General features: G+C 35.1%; 1 protein-coding gene across 6 annotated transcripts in view; it reads right to left on the bottom strand.

The window, feature by feature from the left end:
- The window catches only part of SGCG (sarcoglycan gamma), a 107,467-nt gene that overhangs the window by 55,257 nt on the left and 30,810 nt on the right, over positions 1-21,400 (bottom strand). For 4 of the 6 annotated variants that reach the window (XM_040055863.2, XM_040055865.2, XM_040055862.2 and 1 more), the window contains one exon: positions 5,374-5,571. In XM_040055863.2, the coding sequence (XP_039911797.1) occupies positions 5,374-5,568 (195 nt within the window). In that variant the 5' untranslated portion in view covers positions 5,569-5,571. The remainder of the gene's footprint in view (positions 1-5,373; positions 5,572-21,400) is intronic. The other 2 variants (XM_040055867.2, XM_040055868.2) reach the window with 1 other exon arrangement.

The raw sequence follows: 21,400 nt of genomic DNA, 5'->3' as shown, positions 1-21,400 counted from the left end.
GAAATTCATCTGCATAATGGAGAAAGTAAAAGCACACAATCTATCTTCAATATGCAAAAACCTTCCCAGTTCTCACTGCCTTTGTCTCTATGTCCAGCTGAGGTGCAGGCACAAGAGCAGGGTAAACATTTGTCCCGTTCTTAGGAAGAACCATATTTAGGATATGCATTGCTGGACTGGACACTGGACACTGTCCGACTCGGCCCTCCACAGACCAAGCTACTCCCTGTCATGATAAGATGACCCATGGCTTATTCTAAGGTTTAGTATTAGGACTTGACTTTCTTCTGGTTAGACTGAAACCCAAGTAAGGTTTAATATGGATGGCAGGAGAACTTGAGATTGAGAGCAGATTTGAATTATGTTTGACTAAGAGTGCATCTAAAGCTATAAAGACCTATCTTCTTTTAAACTGTGCTTAAAATTTCTGTCAGGGGAAACTCCACACTGAAGAAAGGCAACTAGTTATCCTGGAGAACACTGTAGTTGCATTACTATCTGTCCTTATCAAAATGAAGTATTGTGCAATTTCCATTCATGTTCCAGGAGACCATGATAGCTGGGGCATCCACTAAAATCCATGGAAAACATGAGTTTCTCCATCAGAGGCTAAAAAAATTTTGAAATAATCTTCGGCAGACAACTGTTCCTGGTGTTATAATGTGGCAGAACCTAATTAATACAATAACTGAATTAATAAGGAGTTTCTGAAAAAGATGCTAGAGCATCAGGAATGGTAATCATCTGATCAGGTGCATTTTTCACGTCTGAGTTTTAGAGACCTAGCATGACAATCCTGGATTAGGGGTAGTGTGACCTCCAGCCTGAGCTTTGGAAGTACTGAATGGTACCCCCAAACTGGTACAACCTGCTAATTTAGTGAACAAGCATTCTGTCACCTCCTCCAAGTCATTGATTAAGTTTTTAAAAAGTACAAGACCAAGGACAAGAGAACGACAATGGTTATTACTGCCCTCCATGCAGACCACAACACATTAGTATCTATCTTCTGAGCCCGACTAGCCAAGCAGTTTATTTTATATACTTATCTGTTTGACTACTCCTCATGGCTGTAATTATTCTAACTAGGGTACAGGAATATTGTGGGTGAGTCAGAAGCCTGGCTGAAGTCACGGCAGATGATATTTTGTGTGATCCCATCATCTACAATTCCAGACATTTTATCATAAAATGGCAATAGATTCTTCAGGCATAATTCACCCTTGGTAAACTCATGGCCCCCTTTTTTCTAAAGACAGGTGCAATGCTTGCATTCCCCCAGTCATCAAGGATCTCCCCAATCTCCAAAACCTTTCAAATACTGAAGAGGGTGATTCTGCAAGAGGATCGGTTCTCTCCACACCAATGGATGCACATCATCTTGTTGCCATTTGCCCTTTATAATTTTTAACTGAAACTGAGCTTTGGTGTTCCTGACGTAGAGAGCCTGACACATTTCCTGGCCCAGACATGGTTTTGAAATTTCTTCTTTGTAGCCTGTATCTGTTTTCAACACTTCTACGCTGCTTTTTCATTGAAATTCCATCACAGGTAACCCGCCTCTCTAAGCCAGGATATTCATCTTCCTGAGTATCAGGAGTGATCATTCTCACTTTCGGAGGATACGGTCCATAAATTTGGTCAAGCTTCTCTGGGTAACGTTACCCTTCAGATCTGGCTCCTGTGGGATCCTGTGAGTAGCAGATCCAGCTGTGTGCCACCTTTAATTGTCCTCTTCAGAAGTTGTTGCTGACACCCTCTAGAAATTTCCTCTGCTTCCATCCTGCCATGCTTTCCTTTCAGCAGATGTCAGAAACATTGAAGTTCCCCTCTTTCAGACCTACTGGATCCTTCAGAATTGTCCACAGGACTTCTGACATACTTGCAGTCCTAAATCCCTTAAGAGTCTCAGTCTTCTAAACTTTTAAAACTAGCATTCCCTTTTAGTGCTCAGAAAGCCTCATTATGTTAAAACCAGAATCTGAAATTCCCATTACATGCAAAATGTGATATGTCGTCCAGGGGAAAAAAACCCAACCTTTTTTCAAACTGATTTTAGTGCAAAAATAATGCTAGTTTTCAAATTACTCTATTTCACTTTATTCACCAAGCTCAAGATACAATTATTTGCATGTCTTCTCTGAAACAGCTGAATATAATGAATCCACAGGTTTCTTCGCTCATGCCCACAAAAAAACTTGAGACCCTGTCCCTCTGAACTCCAAGAGAGAAAAGAAAAAAAAAGAATGAGACACAGCTGATACCTTTGAATTAACGTGCACAATTTGGAGATGCCCATATGTCTTTTAATTGGGGCAGCATGAGAAAAGGGATATATTCTCTGTTCAGGTTGTTCTCCTTTAGTCTAGCTTTTATGAAATGAAATGAAACAATGAAATTCTGCTCAATTTAGTCATCTACATTTGATACCAAAGGCCTCTCCAACAATAGAGCTTAGAAAAGCTTCTGTCTTTCATCATACCAAATTCTTAGAAGAAGACCAAAATCTATTCATCTTGCAGCACATCTATGTCTGGTTCATGTTCTCCTTTATCAGCTTAGCTTCTTTCCTAGTACTTAACAAACTGTCCGGTTTTATGGGAGTTAAGGCAGGACATGGTGTGCATGGATTAATTCAATGCCAGAGCCTCTTCAAACTCTGTTCATAATTTCATTATTATTTTAATCCGGATCTCTGAATAGACAGAGACATGTGATTTTTGTATACTGAAAATTATTACTTAATGAAAGAGTCAAGGATGCTTTATAGAAAAAGAAAACACTTTTTATACAACGAAAGAAACTTTGATGTCTAAAGTATCAGTCTCTCAGCTCTAAGTGGGCTTATGAAAGGGCTGTGCTATAGAACCATGTCGATCAATCACTAAAGCAGCAACGCTCTATTACTGAAAAACTGTTCTCCTAATAAAATTATATACTGCAGTCATGTTATGTTTAAAGTTTTTTTTTAGCATAAGCTCTCTTCAGGACTCTACTATAAAAATGTATTTTAAAATGTTTGCAATGTTAATTTCTAAATATGTTTATCAACCTCAGTGAGAAAACAATTTGTTTTTTTGTATTATTTTACAGAGAAAAAAAATGTTAATATCTTATTAACTATCAATATTTAAATATTATTAAGAGTGATATTTTTAGGAGTGATCTTAATGATTTTTTTAAAACTGGGACCAAATGTTTTTAAAATTTTAGCTAAAAATACAATATCTATCATCAATATTAAACCTAGTAAGTACTACAATCTCTACACAATATACCTAGAATACAATTAATAAATATAAGTGTTATCACAGTTGACAGATTAATATTTGCCAAATAACTGATGACTGCATAGCATAATTATTTCATCATTACTTTTAAACTCTTCCCAATCATGAGAATGCTTAATTGGGAAAGTGTGATATACATGAATCAACTCATCTCCTAAACAGCAAATACTTGCCAAGCTTGGAGTGCATGAATCATAAAAATCTAATTCTTAGAGACTACATTGATACCTCTCTTTTCAAACAGTAACAAAACACTTGGAGGCATAAATGCTTAATTCCATCATGAAAAGGGGTTTATGGTAGTATTGGTAATTTCTTATGACTGTTACACTAATTCTTTGCAATTGGTGTTTCCTTAGACACAGGAAAGGACTGTGATGCTTCAGTTATACTTCCATAATTTGAACATGCACTAAACATCTTTCTTAGACTCAGTGACTTGCAGTGTTTCTCTGTGATTCTCTGGGTGATATTCCTGGTATCCTCGGTTACTTCTTGTCTTGAGAGATGTAGTCTATTAAAACAACACCCAGTAAAATAAGTTCTCTCTTAATGATGTCACATGTACTTTTGCTGAGGATTGTGATTTACATGTGCACTTTGCATGTGTAATGGATTTAAATACATGTAAAATTTATTTACAGTTGATATTTATCTGAATTTCAGTATTTCCCTAAAATTATCCCAAAGGAATGAAGTCATTACTGTTAAGTCACTATCCAATTGGGCATATCTTGCATACAGATTCTTTAACACAGAATTAGGAAATTCCTTATAGCTGCAGTATTCACAGCCCACTCTGTAAAAGCATGTACACCTGCACTGCTAGAGTTGTTACTCCACTGTTCTTGTTGCAAAAGCAGAAGGTCCCTCAGCAGATCAAGGCATTTGGTGCCTTCAAACAGGAACTACAAGGAAATAGACATTACTATTTCTAGTGTTTTCTTTTTTTTTGGTCCTCACTGGTGTCAGAGAAGAAATACCCAGGCTCATATGTAGAAATCAAATCAACCTAAAATATTTTTTTAAACCCCTTAAAAATAGAACTATGAGCCACACAGAAAACAGTTGTACATTTTTCATGTTCTCTGTGATTTATGACACTCAGGCACTAAAAGCCTATCCTCCATGTGAGCTGCATAAGAGAAAAATTATATGTGATCTAAGACATTTGGCACTGTAATCTGTATGACAGTAACAGTGCTGTAAAGAATTCATGTAGGGGAAGACCCTTCTCAGGAATTCAAGCACTAAAAACTGTATCAGTAAGCAGGACTTAAAATGAATATACTTCCTTTTTAGTGAGCATAGAAATATTTATATTAAAATAAAGTGGTCTTCACTTAGTGACAGACGTGTAATAACAATAGATAACAGAAACTTTCTTCAGTAGCCAGCGCAGAGTTACAACTTTTATTGTTGCTTTTCTTCTAACAAGTCTATTCAAATCATCTGTGTATCACAAATGCATGTTAGGAGCAAATTAGCTTAGCTTCAATATTCACTGATGCATTTTATTGCATTCTGACTAAAGTTGTATCTTGCAGACTTCTGGAACTTACCCTTTAATCTACAACATGCAAAATTACATTATAAATAATAAAATATATACGACAGTGGAAAGTTATTAAATTTACTTTTGAATTTATAGCTGCTTAGCCTCAAGCATGAAGCAGTGATAATTACCTCCGAGCTGTAATTAATTGGTCAAATAAATTGTTAAATTTTAGATGCTGATAAATATGAGAAAGAAGCTAAAAAAACCACAGCAACTGTCAGCAATATTTTAACTAAGGAATTCTGTATGAGATAAAATTACAGTAAACACATTTATAAAATATCATCTTAACAGAGACTATGAGACAACAGTAAAATACATTCTCATAGAACGGTTAGAATTCTCTGCAATCTAAAGCATCAACAACCTCAGTATTTAAAAAATCATTACTAAAGCCAAAATACAAACCCCAGCTGAGAAGAAAGAAAAAAGAACCGTCCATTACCTACAGAGAAGCTGGTGTACTTACAAAATAAGTGAGGCAGGAAAAATAAGACAAGAACAGAAATTAAAGAGGACACTTACTGGGGAAAACCACATCACCTTCAGAATCCATATTGTCAAAGAAAAATTCACAACTAGGATGATAAGCAGGAGGAGAACAAACAGGTAGAGACAACGCTTTCTCCAGCCATAAATTCCAATTTTGTAGATATATTCATTCTTCGGCCTCTCTAGGCTGGTGCCTGGTGTCGTTGTCGTGTATTGTTCACGTACCATCTGCTATGTAAAGCAAAAAAAGAAAGGGAACTGCTTAGTTGCTTAATTTAAGTGTCAATATTTATGTAAAACTCCAAGGAAAATATGAAAATATAACTGTAATAGCTAGGAACCAGAAACTCTTGTGAAGTTTTACCCGGAAAGCATTTTCATCATGCCCCGTCCAACTTGCGTTTTAGTTTTTGATACACGCAACGTGATGTTTTAATATATTAACTGCATTAACTACTGTTTTCAGGAGGCTTAAATTTACTTCATCCTATAAGGAAATTCCTATAAGAATTTCATCCTATAAGAAAACTTCCCGTCCCATTTTTCATAATATTCTAATTCTCGCATAGAAAATATTTAATAGGATCATATAGTAATCTACAGCTCACAAGTGTGTATCAGTTGGAATGCTTATTAGGCTAATTCATATTAGGCTTCAGAATATGTATGTAAATAAATGAAATTATTCTTTATGATGTACAGGAATAATGATTTCTCAGTTAATCAGATATTCATATTTAGAGATATATCAACATTAAAAACACTCCCTACTGGGTTTAAACAACTTCCCTTTATACTATGGTTCTTAAAGAAGCATTGTTTGAATTTAAAGGAATCTTACAAGCTTGAACTTCCTTAAAACATGAGAATATTCCCTAAGTTCCACTTTTACAGCACAGAGATCACCAACAATTCAAACCATTCATTAAAGCTTACAATTTTGGCCAAAAGAATAAAAACTCAGCAGCTGAAGCTGCTTATAAAGAACAACAGTGGGTAACATCTGTCTCATTTGCAATAAATAAAGGAAGAATAAAACAACCCAATCATGGATGTCAGAAACAAAATAGGTATCGTAAGTTCAAACCCTTCCCATGAGCCAGGTATGTCCACAGGCATCACATCCAAAAACTGGTCCACTTTCCTATAATATAATGCTCCCAAATGAGAGTGCCTTCAGAAAGGTTTCACGCAAGGTCTACTCTCAATTCTGAATTTCCTCCTATGCAATCACCATGCTCTGTTCACACAGCTTTCAAAATATGATCAAATGACATCCATGCTTCTGTTCAAGTTTCCTGCAGAGCCATCCTGTGTCTGTAACATGCCTGTGTCTCTCAGTTCTAATGCTCATCTTTAGAAATATATAATCTTTTGTTCCTGTAGCTTCCTAGCAAGACAGAGAATGCCATATCAATTTACAACTGAACACAAGCCCATGCATTAGCCCCTTGTATATCTGCAGTAATCATCTTATTTCTGCACTTCCAATAAAAATTTATTTCTTCCTTATTTATATTCAAAAATGAGACCAAATAATTGTTAGTTCATAATGTAACTTTGCTTACAGACATTATGGTATAGCATAATTTTTTTTTTCTGCTATCAGTCTCAGAGGCAAATAGACTATATATAGAAATATTTTCATTGCCGAAAATAGTACAACTATTTATTCCTGAGGAATTGTAGATGCTGAAATAACCTAGCTTAATATTAGTACAAAATATTTACAAGATTTACAAGATGTTACTTAATATTCCCCACATGAACATTTTTAAACATGTCTGTTTAAAAACATCAGATTATGTTTTAGTTCTGTGTATTACTCAAGCACACAGTACTGATTATAAATGCTGTTTAAATATAAATTGATTCTATTTTTTTTGTTTCCTACCTAGTTACTGTACAATAAACCATATTACTCAGATGCTGCCCCTTATCTGGAATCTCTGTTATTGTGCACTGCCATGAGATATTGGGACATTTATACGTACAACGGGTTCTGTAAGACGCTTAGACAAACCTTTACCCTTAATTGGACACAGATTTCTTCTCAATACATAACTTAAAAAACAGGATGCAGTAACTCCTATCTGGTAACAACCAGAGACAAACTTCGAGAAATAAGCAGTACACCTCATGCCCATGAGTAGTACAGCTATGTCCTGGATCTGGCCAGGACACAGTTAATATCTGCAGTAGCCCAAAGGGGCATGGCTGGGACTCTGAGGTTATCCTATACAACCTCATGCCACATGCAGGGGGCTGCTGCAGGAGGACAGAGCCCTTCTGGTGCTGCTAGACATGAGCGAGTGGTTGGGATGTTGCCAGTTTCTGTGCGGTGAGTATTGGCACATGGATTTGTTTGCATCTTTTCCATGCCCCCTTCACAAGGCAGACTGCTTTGCCTGTTCCTCGTGTTGCTGTTCCTGACACCTGCAAGGTAAATTTTGCAGTAGAGACCATTTGCCAAAGAGTTAATTAATTGTCACATCTTCATGCTCTTATGCAGCCTCATTACAGTGGTCTCAGACTGGAATTCATCTCACATTAGATATGAACAATTTAGCCCTGAATATCTGAGCCAGTCAACCTGGACTCCCTTTATGGTTAATGGAGATAGGTCCCCCTGCTGGGACTTATTTATCTGACTTATGTTAGATGTGAATTTTAGGCATCCATCAAAAGATAAAGAATGAGAGCCTAGGATGAATTTCTCATACATGTATGCTGGTATGTTGTAGGTATTTCAACCAGAATGATTTCCAAAAGGATGGAATTTAACAAGAAGATCGGATTTTTTGATTCCTGTTCTTCTCTGTTCCATTTTCACCCTGTTGTAAAATGTTTATTTTGTGAGCTGAGGGTTTTTTACATAATTTATTATGTACTGCTGTTTAATGAGGTGAGGTCAAAATCCATTACACATTTCAGTAAAAAAGCCTGTGAATTTTGTGATTATTTTCAGCCTTTCAGAAATTCCACAGCGGACATCTCCCAGTACAGCATTGTTCCCTGCCTGAATTATTTCCTCCTGACAGGAAACAGTTCTGTTGTTTCTGAGCATTATTAATACTGCCAAAAATTGCTTTGGTCATAGTAAATAGGCAGTGCTGGCCTAGACAACTGAATGCATTGAGAAGGATTAAGTTTTTCTCCCTAGCATAATATTTCATGATTTTTAAGAGAATTAGTCTCCTATTATTACGTAATTACAGCGGAAATCCTTTCAGAAATGATACTGTTGGACTGTTTCTTCTCGGAGAATCAACTTTTTATTTTATTACTGACTTGTATGCTCATGAACTGAAATCACATTGGAAAATAACCTCAGACCTGTCTGAAGAAGTCAGAGCGAAATCTTTTTATAAGTTTGGGATGTTTTAGAAAGGTAGGCTAAAAGGAAAGCCTTAGATAGGCAAACCTCATAGTTGTGTTGAGAAGTCTGCCAATATTCAAGATAGACTCACAGAAGAAGAACAAAGGAGAAATTATGAGAAATGTGACTTGTAAGTGGAATAACCATGAAACTGGTTGTGTTAGGAGCATTCAAACAGGCACTAAGAAGGAGGTGGTGACTTAGACACTTGGATATACACAAGTTAGCTGGAGAAGCAAGAAACCTGCAGAATGCACAATGACTTTGGTAAATGTTGTCTTTGTATTATTTTACAAGGAAGCAGCACACAATGACTAACAGTAAGAAATACTGGTAACCTACAGTGCAGATAAAGTGGCAATTGAGTTTCAGAATGAAAATTCTTACATCTTTCAAATGGGCCATGAAAATGTCTTATTTGCATCAGGTCAGCAGTATCACAATATACTACAAATAAACTACAAATAAATCACAGCTACTACAAATAAACTGCATAATTGGAAGTGGAATTTCTTGGTGCTCCTATTCAAGGACCAACACAATCAGCGCATTTCCCTATGGATTCTTGTAGATTTGGCCATAATTCACGGGATTGAGCTCTATCACGATAGTTTGCTATTTAGAAGTATTTTCTAATTGTCATAATCTATTTTACTGGGATCCATTTAAATCAAATTACTTCTTGCCTCTTTGCTGAATTAAACCAGATACTGAATGCTAATTAGCTGCCAAAAGACTTTTCACGGATTTTAAATGATAGATCAAACTCACGAACAACCAATAACACTGCAGATTTTTGACACTGTGAGATTTCTCATATGTTCAGACATTGTATATGTTGCATGTAAGGCATGAAATCCATGCCTGTAGTAATACATATGAGCTGCCCATAAAAGACCTGTATGTTCTTCACACTTATAATTGTCCTCTAAAATATATATAACCATGACTGAACATTTTCCTAGCTCTAGTGCACCCTTTTCCATGCAAGACTTAGAAACTGGTCTCTGTCATTTGAGTGATTCTGAGCTCCAGGAGATTTTTATATTAATATTGATTAATGAATGGCATTGAAAAACAGTCTATCACTAATGTTACTGCTGGACTGAGGTTAGTTCAGGCATCAAGTTCAAAAAGCTAAGCTGACAGCTCTGAAATATTCACTTAAGATATTTTTAAAAAGCAATCTGAAAACTTATCCTTTAGCCCGCTTAGGAAATCAAGACTGAGTAAAAGCATGTCATTTGTACTGTTTTCATGAATGACCTGTAGGAAATACTGAAGACAGAATACTTATTCAATTAAAATAAGTAATCTCAGTATATTTGAACTGTTAAAATATGTTTTCATTTGTTTTGTTCATAAATGGCTGTTATTTTCATGTAAATAAAATTCCCCTTTACAGACAGTGCAGAACTGTGTTACTCAAGTACTTTATCATGTTGTCCTAAAGCAACAGATAATAACATACAATTAGAAAGCAATTTAAATACAGAACTACAGCTGGTTAATGCTAATTATCAGCTGTAATTCCAATAATAATTATGTAATTATTAGCATTTTATATTTTCAGCAAAGAGACAAAAAGCTTAGCATTCAATAAAACCTTTTCAAATCAGAGTTCAGAAGAACTGGTGAGGTTTCATGATGAAATTTACACCACTGGTGCTCATATTATGCATGCTCTTCTCCATGAACAGTCATCAGGGCATCTACTCCTCCCTATGGTTCTGCTTTTGGCCAGGACAAGGTAATTTTTTGCAGCAGCTGGAAGAAGACATTGTGGAAAGGATGAGACAAGGACTCTGATGTTTTTCTATACCCCAGCAGGTCATTACCAGGGGTGGGGGAATTCTTCACGGAATATTATGTCCATTTTTTGTGTATTGTATTGGGCTAGATGGGTTTTATTATAGTATGAACATCAGAAGTACACCAAGACTTCACACTTTAGCATTCAGGCATGCACACTTCTGTTTTTGTGAAAACAGAAGCAGTCCAATGATTAACCAGCATGAAAAAGGTGCTGTTGGAGTATTTTCCTGAAAGAGGAAAGACAGTTGAGGCAAACCTGTTGTTCAGAGAAAAAGACGAGAAACCTTTAGAATCCATATGGAAAAGCTGTCAGGACAAAAACAGAGAGGCAGGGGAAAAAATCAAACTCTCATAATTAGTTGAAAATTTTGTAATTACTTTCAGCCCTTCCATCATATTGTATTTAATATCACCCAACCTTGCTTTGTTGAAATTTTTTGTTATATAGCATATTACTGTTTGAATTGTAAACAAACACCATCAGCTGAAAAGAGCTGGATCCCTGCAGCGTAATTTGTGGAAACCAGTGAAGAAATTTGTATGGCCCAGTTAACTGTTTGCACACCCTGCACTGCACATTTGCATAATAACTATGACATGGTCACAATCAACAGCTTTACACATTTTAAATAGAGCTGAAAGGCAGTCACTGACAGCATAAGATTATATAAATATTAATGACATAATTATTAATGTATAAATATATGCCATATTGCTAATAGAACAATAATACTAATATAATATGCTATATAAAATATTCTTTGTCTAATGTCTACTCTTGAATCTCATTTACAGTACATTTTTTTTAAACCTTGTTTTCAATCTTTCAGTTTTATTTGTTTTCCTCCTTCAAAAATTCCAAAAACAAGAATCAGATAAGAAAAAAATAAATTCCCACCAGAATTAAAACACAAAACACAAAAATATTACAGAAACTTTTATGAAAATTATTATTAATTTTTACATTAAGCATTTAAAGAAGCAGCTACTTTGTGGTATGAGACGACTCCTGTCTTTTATGTAAAAAGCCTAAAATTGTTTTAATTAAAAAAAGGTGAACTTTCTTTCCCTGAAATTCAGCCACTATTACGGCTAAGTGACCTTGAGTACCATAATATGAAAGAAAAAATAAAATATCACAATTATTACTTTTCTGGGTTTTTCAACATATGTTACTCTGTCTTAATAGACAAACAAAACCACAAAGAACTTACTTGATGTAGAAATGATGGAATGATTATGCAGGTGAGGCTACTGTTTAAACCCTATGGAGCTCTCATTACTATTACAGATTTTAGAAACAATCCTTTAAGAAGAGAGAAAAGAGTAGTCTGTACAGCTATTGTTTTCACTTAAAAATTAAAGACTGAGACCCATTAATGTTGCCAAGATCATTTAAGTGTTTCCTTACTTAGTGCTCTTTGTATTATGAAATTCCATAGTTTCAGCGTGTAAACACTGTCTTGTCCTGTTGAACGTCATTCAGTGTTTTTCAACAGGGTTTATTACCTCAAAAACATTTTAAAACATCAAACCTGCAACAGGTAACTAATCTCATCTTACTAGAATAGCTTTTATTCTCCAATCCCTTTGAGAAGAAGATATCTCATGGGCCTCAAGTAGAGGATAAAAATGCGATAGTGAACAATTTGCTTTAATGAACCTAATTGTGAAATAAATTTTGCCCTCTAAAGTCCAATACACTTCTCCCCCGTAGCAGCTGCTCTTCAACATGATTTATTTTTTCCTTGAAGGACTGCAAGTCACCAGATACATAATGTACTGCCATGAATATCAGAAGAGAAACTGTTGTAGTCTTCTAGCTGTAAGCTTTCTCTGAAGCACAAGCCAGAGCAGATTCATTCCCCTAGATCCTTCTTTTTCATTAAGTGTGCATTTAAAAGAGTGTTTATAACTAAGCTAGGTATGAACTTTAACTGCCTGTGTTTGTATGCGCTAGCGTTTAAACAACTAGCATGAGATCTGTAGCACCTGTCTTGAGACAGGTGGAAAAAAGGAACATATGAATGTGCAAGGAATGCTGACAGCCATCTTGTTCTTATGGGAAGACTAGGGAGAATCACCCTTCTTTGTCTCCTTACGGTTTAATAAAAATCCTGTTTTTATGAAAAGTAAGAACTATGTGCATTTAGTTTCCTGTATAAAAGGCTTTCTCCCTAAGAAGGACAAAATAAAATTAAACACACAGGGATGTCTTGAGGATTTAATAAATTTTCCAATTCTAATTTATAAAATAATAGTTCGAAATAATTATAAAATTACTCAACACTGCATTCTCTCTTATTCTGATTATTTGAACCTTCCAGATGTCAAAGGGCTTTTCTTCAGGTGAAAGTGGAAGGTTTCCCTTGGGGTTGTCATTCCTGGCAAGTAATAAAGGTTTACAAAGAAATCCACGTATAATCTGACACTTCAAGGAGAGAAATGAAGAGAAGGTGGCTGTCAAATTTACAGAACTTTCACTACAATCTACCACAGGTAGTTTTTGTTCACTAGCATTTTAGTTCTTTCATTCAGTGACAGCTAAATTATTTCCTTATTCAGAAGAAATGTGCACATTACACTATATGCAGATAAAGCCTTTCCATTCAGTCCTTGTTACAGTTAATTACTGCTAAAGTCTGGCATTCAATTCTGAAGGTCATTGGCAAGTAACTTGTTGACCAAAATTCTGAGTGAAACATCGAATTATAGAATTTTGTAAAATTTCATATACACAAAATCTAATACCAAACAAGGATGTGATGGCTACAGATTAAATTGTGTTTTCTTATGTGATCTATCCCAGACATCCAATCTTTTATTATTACTAATTAATAATAAATTTAATTAAGTCTGGCAAGACAAAAGTCAGTTGAAATCAGAGGTTAAAAATCACAATTAAAACCACATATTTACTCAGACCAAGACTTAGCCACATCTTGCTGTGTATCTACCTACCCAAGAAAGTCAACAATACTTGGGGAAATTACTAAGTTTATAAAATCCCTCTGTGGAGAACAAGAATGCCATGTGTTACACAATTTCAAATCTTCTTCTTACAAAAAACTTATTGCTTTTATAAAATGGAATAATTCCTCATTTGAAATACAAAATATTTTATTAACAACTTCAAATGGTAAATTATTTGAAATTTCTAGCAAAGATAAAACATATCATGCTCTTTAGAGATATATTTCTGTTTTGTATTAGAAATTTGAAGACTGGCAACTGAAGACACTTAGAGAAATTCAAATTTTTACTCTTGATACCATATTTTTACACCACAAGCTGTTGTGCCTGCAAAAGCAATACATCCACACCTGCTAGAAAGTGCTGAACAGAAAATGACACATGAGCCTCCTGTACATTTCCAGGACTGCTCTACAAAAGAATTCTTGTATTCTCAGTTGTACATTAAAATTTCTACTGTTCTCCAGAGAAAAACCTCTTTCACTTAGATTTACAATATCATTGGCAAGTCCAGGAAATTACAGCACTTGAGAGACAGCTACAGAAAATACATGTTTTTAGGACATTGCCTTTGTTCTTTAAGAAAAACTGTTTTTCACATTGCATTACAATGGGCTACGGAGATGTCCACAATACCTTTAAAAGCTCTAAGCTTATTGGAAATTATTCTGTTCAATGGCTGCAACTTAAAACATTCTTCCCCAACTGCTTGCAAACATCTGATAGTCTCTGCTTGCTTATTCTACATTTTACTTATTCATAAGTGACTCTTCCTCTACAATCCCTTTATAACCATTTCTAAACACAACAATGGTTACATTTTGGCTTAAACTGACATTATTGCTCTTTTGTTTATTCAAAATATGAAGACAGGGATAATCTGCCTGGGGGTATTCTCTGACAATGACAAAATTCTTCCTGTTTGCATATAAAAATTAATAGGAATTGCATAATATTTGAAGATTTATGTGTATTTCTCATCACTATTCTACTCCATACTCGAGCCCCTGGAATAATGGACAGTGGGGATTTACTGTGGTAGTAAAGCTAAAATCATGAAGTTAGCAATACCTAAATATATCTGAAGATCTTGGGGCTTAAAATTAAAATGAAGCCATGTCTGGTGCTCTCTTGATTTTTTTACCAGAAAGGCACATGAAGAACTTTTTGCCTTCTGAACATGAATGAGTAACATCTGGTCCTGATGACAGAAAAATAATTATTATCAATTTTACTGATTTCTCCCAAAATATCTTCTAATGATTTTTTTTTCTCATTTGGGACACTTCTTCAGAGCCATCCTCCAGAATGAAAAGGTAAACAGAGAATTTTCCCAGACCTCCTCAGTGGAGAACATTGACGTTAACTCTTTTTTTTTTTTTTTTTGTTATCTCTGTTCAGACACTCAAAATATAAATCTTCAGGGTATATCCAGTACTCAAATGGATAGTATTAATATTCAAAAACAAATGCAAGTCAATTAAAAAAACCCCTAACCCATGAAGGAACTGAATGAATACTTCTGACTGCATGAACACATCTCCAAATACCCTTTTAAAACATCAGGTTAGATACATGCAACATCAATCACCAAAAATATTATTCACAGTATTTAATAATTTTTTAACATCAGTGCTAGATGATTGTTTATCCAATTTATCCAACTCTGCACATCTTCTGTTGAGGAGGATATGCAAGTCTTCGTTCTTTGGCCATTTTGCTAAAATCCACGAAGAAAAAATAAAATCACTATCAAGACAGTAATTCACGTATGTCTAAGTATATATAAAGTCATTTAGGAAGTATCACACAGCAGAATTTCTGTCTCTATGGTCTAAATACTAACTTAATTCTACACAGGAATTCTTAGATGTTACAAAAAGCCACAAGACGTGAGGGACTGGTCCTCACTACCTTTGATCATGAAGCAGGTCACACATGGTACTTGAACACATAGGACAACTATTATGAACACAGCAATAATATTCTGAAACAAATTCAGGGTTTGTGTTGGGAGGTAACTGTTTCATCTGGAAGGAGCACTGAGAAAGGGCAAACTCAAAGCCCAGTTTATGCTCATCACTTAAATCATCAGCAAAAATGAAATTGAAGTTAGTAGCAAAGTACAGGAGGAATAAAAAGAGACAGGATACAGGACCTGTGTATGTTTGCTGTTGCTTTCAATTGTGTCTAAAAATCCTATAAAAGCAGCAAAGAAACAGTGAAAGCTTAATTAAAAATCTGTACAATAACCAGAAGTGATGAGGCCTAGTTGTGTACAGCTTTGTATGTTTGGTCAAGTACCCACATCAATGCTGTTCATCTCGTTACTTTTGCTCTATCCATGTGCTTTATAAAAATTTCCTGAGACAAATATAACACACCTCAGTACTAGCTAGATTCAATTGTGTATTCTGACCCAGTAGATATTATTCACATGCCAACAGAATGTACCACGACAGAGTTTTCCTCTAATGAGGGCATTATCTCACAAGACACTTTCATTAAACTTGAAAAAACCTTAATTACCTTGAAAACCTCTATGTCTTTATTTTACCATATTTAAATTTGACTGCAAAGTCAAAAGACAGTATTTGTAAATAACATCTAAGAACCCCCCTTAAGTCATCACATTTAAACTTCCATTAGGTCAGCAGTATTACTCTTAACCTAGGTGATTAAACAGAATTCTAGCTACTTTAGAGCGGTTTTCATGTCTCTGGGTGTCGTTAAGAGAAGTTTATTTGAGTATCTGACAAAATGGATACATCCCATGCTCTCTGAATTGCAATTTAAATGGTTCTAAATTAGGTCTCTTTGCTCTGTTATTGTGACTGTACAGCTTGGATGCTCTCAATTACTTTTAATTCCTCCTTTATCATCAGTGTACAGCATCATAAGGAAAGAAAGAGCCACAAAGTTTTACTTTCACACACACTGAAGTTAAACTTTGCAGACAGGATCTGGTAGCTAGTAAATTTGAGTTGCAGCAAAAATTAGGAAAATCTGTGTACAAAATTTCATTTCTTAAGCACCATTAAATGCAAATAAGGATTGTTTTCTGGGCTTCAATTTTCTTTCACTGGAGACAACACCAGAAATCTCAAAACACTTGTATGCATAAATTTTTAAAAGAATTTGTCATTTGTTATGCTTTTTCTGGTTATTTGTCACACTTAGAAGTGTGACAGAGCAACCAGAATTACAAAGCTAACTCAGGAAGGAATGGGGAAAATAATCTTTGTTGGGGTGATTGAAAACTCATCAAAAGACTTGAAATTCCAAATAAATGTGAAGAAAATTAAAGCAATCCCTCTGATGGAGGCAAATATAAAAGAATCTCTGCTGTCATAATCTTGTATGTATGTTTACCAGGCAAAGATAAAATGTAGGTATTTTTTAAAAAAGCAATTGTATATTTTTCTGTTTAAAAATACTTAAAAAATATATTATTTATTTTTTATGTGTGTGGTAGAAGAGCTTTCCAGTCATACCACAATGATTAGCAGCAGCAAGGCCAAAATGTATCTTAGAGAGTGTTCCTAAAGCAAGTCGTGTTTTGAGAGCACTTTTAGCAAAAGCCTTTTAACACTATCCTCAATGTTGTTTGCAGGAAAAGTATTTCATGCCATCAGTGCTGGAAAGAGGTGAGAGCAAAAGCAAATAGCCCTATTTAAGTACATAAAGACATATACATTGGCATAACTTTTCCCTCTTTTTCCTTGTCTTGCTGCTGCTTTTATGAAAGTGCTATTTCCAGGTAGAACACTGTTATCTCTTGAGAAGTATACTTCCAGTTCATTTAGCAGGCTTCAGCACAAATTACAAAACAACTCCCTTTTGTGGTGCTTTCCCGTGTAGGTTGTAGACCTCAAAAAGCAGATTATTTAGCTTTGAAAACTGATTTCATGTAGTAAATGGTGATATACTTCACAGAATACTGCTATTCTGTAAAGTTTCTTCTTATTATTATTTTTTTAAATTGAAATAAAAATACACTAAAGAAGGAATAGAACTAGATGTAGAGGCTAGAGATGAAAATTAATCCTCAAGTCCTCCCTCCCTAATTCAAGTGTTTCATCACATACATACTTTTAAAAATACGACAGAGTAATTTGACTTTGCATCTGGAAAGTAACAACTGTACCTTTTTCAACAAGTCACATGTAGCTAAACTAAAGGTTCAGAACCACTTCTCAGTAGCAGGGGGAGCAAAATGCTTTCCTATGTATACCATGTCTGATTATATTCTTTAAACCTCTGCCCTTTTCTGATGAATTTTAAATGTCAATGACTACAAAATAATGTGTTCCCGTCGCTTTCAGTCCTGGTCATAACCATTTTTACTTTCACAGGAGAAAAGCCAATTATTTTAAATGTGTATTAGACTCATAAGGACATCATCAAAAGACTTGTACTGCAGAAGCCTTTTTTGGTGGTGTTGACTCCAACTGTTTAGGCAGCAACCATCTCTAAGTTTCTTTCTAAGCAACTGTGACAAAGCAATAATGCAATGCAGGAAACAAAGAAAATGAAGAACATGGAAAAGTGTATAAATACTGATTTTGATTAGTGTACCAGTTCTTGCATTAAAACCTATAAGAAAGACATAGCTGATCTTTCAGTTAGCTGTAAAAACAAATGAAACATAAACAAACCCCAAAGTAACTGTTAAGTATGTAGGCATTCCAAGATAAACTAGCAGAAAAATCTCTTATTTGACATAACGTATATGCTCCTGGTATTTCAAAGTAGACTTTTCCTTACAAAGCATTTAATCCAAAATGGAAATCAGCAGGTATTACTAAAATCCTTAACTTTAGTTGAAAGTTGATTTACTGATGTAAATCAGGTAGTATAATCTGAAATGTAGGATTTATTTTTCTTCATTTTAAAGATTCTAATTTGAGTAATTGTAAAACAATTCCTATTTGGATCATATAACAAGCACATTACCTTCACCAGAAAGTATGTCTGAAGTTTCTAAAGTTATTCTTTAGGCATACCTAGGGAATGACATTCATAGGGCATAAGTATAACTTGTCTTTTTAAACTTCAGTTAGACGTCGTTTGTTCCTCAGATTTGGACAGTAGTGCTTGACCCATCTATCAGTTTTCGTAGCCTGAGATATAATCAGAGAACCAAGAGCTGCAAATCAGGCTTTCCTAAACTCAAATTCTGGAAAAATATGCAAGTTTCTCATAAAGACAAATGATGCTATATCTTAGCACCTGCAGGTTTGCAGCGATCTGTACTGTTTTCTACCAACTGGGTAACTAAACTCTGCCTAGGATGGATTTTGATTCCCTACTTGGCAGCGAAGAACCACGTATGTCACACACATTTCTGGAAGGTAATTACTTTTCAGAAAAGTTTTAGTTCAACATAAGGACAACTCAAAAATTTTTGCCAGCCTCTGTACATAAGCAGAGTGCTCTCAAAGCTTTAGAATCTATTACTTCAATTTAAAGAAAATGCTGGATAAATTCAGCTGAAATTTAGAATCATCTACCACAAAGTGGAGATCTCTTTTGGTAGGGGAAAATTGTCTAAAAAATGTTTTTATTTCTTTTTAGCTGTGAATTAAGAAAATATGAGATCAGACATGTAAAAAAGCCTCCACATTTTAATTACAGTAAAATAAACACTGTGAGTAGTCACTTGAGAATAAGAGAAAAAGGTTAAGTAGTGAGTACACTCAGGAAACGAACATCAGATGTAGAACTGGAGATTGTAAAATATGGGGAGAAAAGAGGAAGTACCTAGGGGTGCTGAAGAAAGTAAAATAATAGAAAAGAAGGAAAAGGTACTAAAAGATGGAATCTTTTGATAAAGTAAAGGAATATAGATTATTTTCCTTTCTGCTGCCTTTGTTTTCCTTATTTTGCATTCTAGCCATCTATATGCTTCACTTACTAAACAATCCTGAATCAAAGCTTATTTCCACATAATTTTTTGAATGCTAGCCTGGAATTTTTTCTTGAGTTAAAGCCATTTGTTACAAGGTGCCTTAGGATTTCTGATACAGGAAGACAGTCATATTAATGTTCTCCATTTAAGCAGTATTTTAGATGTTTTCAATATGACTAATGGGATACAGCTTTTTCTTCCATAAATGCGACTAAACTCAGTTAAATCACCAAGTTTGAATCACAATACTATCAGTTCAACAGATGTTTAACGAAAAGCAAAGTCAATAAAATAAGAATACGTATTTAAAAAGCAAGTACTCTCACAGATTGCCAAAGTTGTTACTAACAGAATTTAAAAAAAATATTCAATTCACAAAGAACGGAGGGTACTCAAATATATGCAGTGGTTTTATCAAATACAGCTTAGAAATGCTTTTTTCTGTGATACGCCAATACATTAATATTCTTATACAACTTTGTCAATATAAGAACTGCATTTCTGTTTCTGGAAGTATTACCTTCACACATGCATCGAACATAATTATTAAATGACCCAATAAATCATTCAAAATGGAATAAACTATTTTGTAATGCAGTTGCATGTCTAAGCAAGGTAACAGTTTTCAGCAGACATCATCAGTATTCTCATTAAGTAGGAAATACCTACCATAACAGAATGAAACTAGAAGTAGAATTTTACAGGGAAAAAATGTGTTGGGCCTAAAAAAAAGTATCTTTTTTTATACAAAACAGTAGGGCTGAAAATTAGGCAAGTTTTGGTGTACAGGCTACATCAGGTCTGTTTGAGCACTTCAGACTAGAAAAACAGCCTGAAAAGTAGCATGGGTCGCACAGGACTACCAGGTCTTATCTTGGTCTTTCTGCCCACCCTACAAAAGGTTTGGCTCCATGTCCATAAAATTCTATGCCACACACCATACTACATAAAACTTGGCTCTGGGTACCCTCTAGGTAAACTTGGACCACTTCAGCCCTCAAATATGACTTTTTAGAGCACCAGAATATATGCTAGAAGTCTCGGAGTGTACTGCGAAAACACAGCGTGTATCAGGACACTGTCACATGAATGTGGAGGGAACAAACCTGATACTGCCTTCTATGCCTCAACCGTGCTGGCTTTTGGGACTGTTCACCATTCTCACTTTCTTGTATTGCACTCAGGCCAAACTCAAATCAACCTTTTCTTCCTGCACATACTGAAATCTGTCCTATCATTTTATTACCCCTACTGTGAAAACTTTCACTCAGGCAATCAATAACAGCAACCTTTTCTGCCATGAGAACAAACATCCTCCCGTGGCTTTTCAGGTCATGAGGAACGCTGATATTAAAGTAATATTCACTGTTACTTTTTTAGCTTCAGGTTCTGAATCCATCTATTTCCTTCCTTGTATTTTCAAGTAAAAATCAAATATTACAGTTAATTCTTATTAATTTATAGCAACTTTATGTGGCTTGAGAATACTTCCAGCTACCAATCTCACATATTTATTAAACTGTGATGCCTTCTTCCATGAACTCTGAAATGCTGCAGACTGGATCAGCTAGTAAGACAGCCAGGTGATGAAACAAAACCAGTAGGTAATTAATAAGAAAAATGGAGTAAATAGTCAGGAAAATCTGAACTAATTCTGAGAATCCTAGAAAATCTTGGCTGCAATGGACCTCTGGAAATCATCTATTCCAGTTCAAAGCTGGACTGGAAGAGGCCTTTGGAAAGAGCCTGATATCTCCTGCGTTGCTAATGTAGCCTGGTCTGTGGTTAGGGTTCCTTACTACAGGTGTGCTCTACTGACTCAGCTTCAATCCAGAGCATTTATTTTTTAAAGAAACTCTTCCATTTTATTCTGCTTTCAGCCCTCTGGAGTCACCAGAACATGTTTCTTATTTAGTTATTACTGCCTCTCACTTAAAATCCTTTTCCTCAAAACTGAGGAAAATTGGGTGTAGGGGAACTTT

Source organism: Hirundo rustica, chromosome 2 (genome assembly GCF_015227805.2).
Source record: "Hirundo rustica isolate bHirRus1 chromosome 2, bHirRus1.pri.v3, whole genome shotgun sequence".
NCBI lineage: Eukaryota > Metazoa > Chordata > Aves > Passeriformes > Hirundinidae > Hirundo > Hirundo rustica.
Note: the sequence above shows the minus strand (reverse complement) of the source record. Positions and strands in the feature narration are given on the sequence as shown.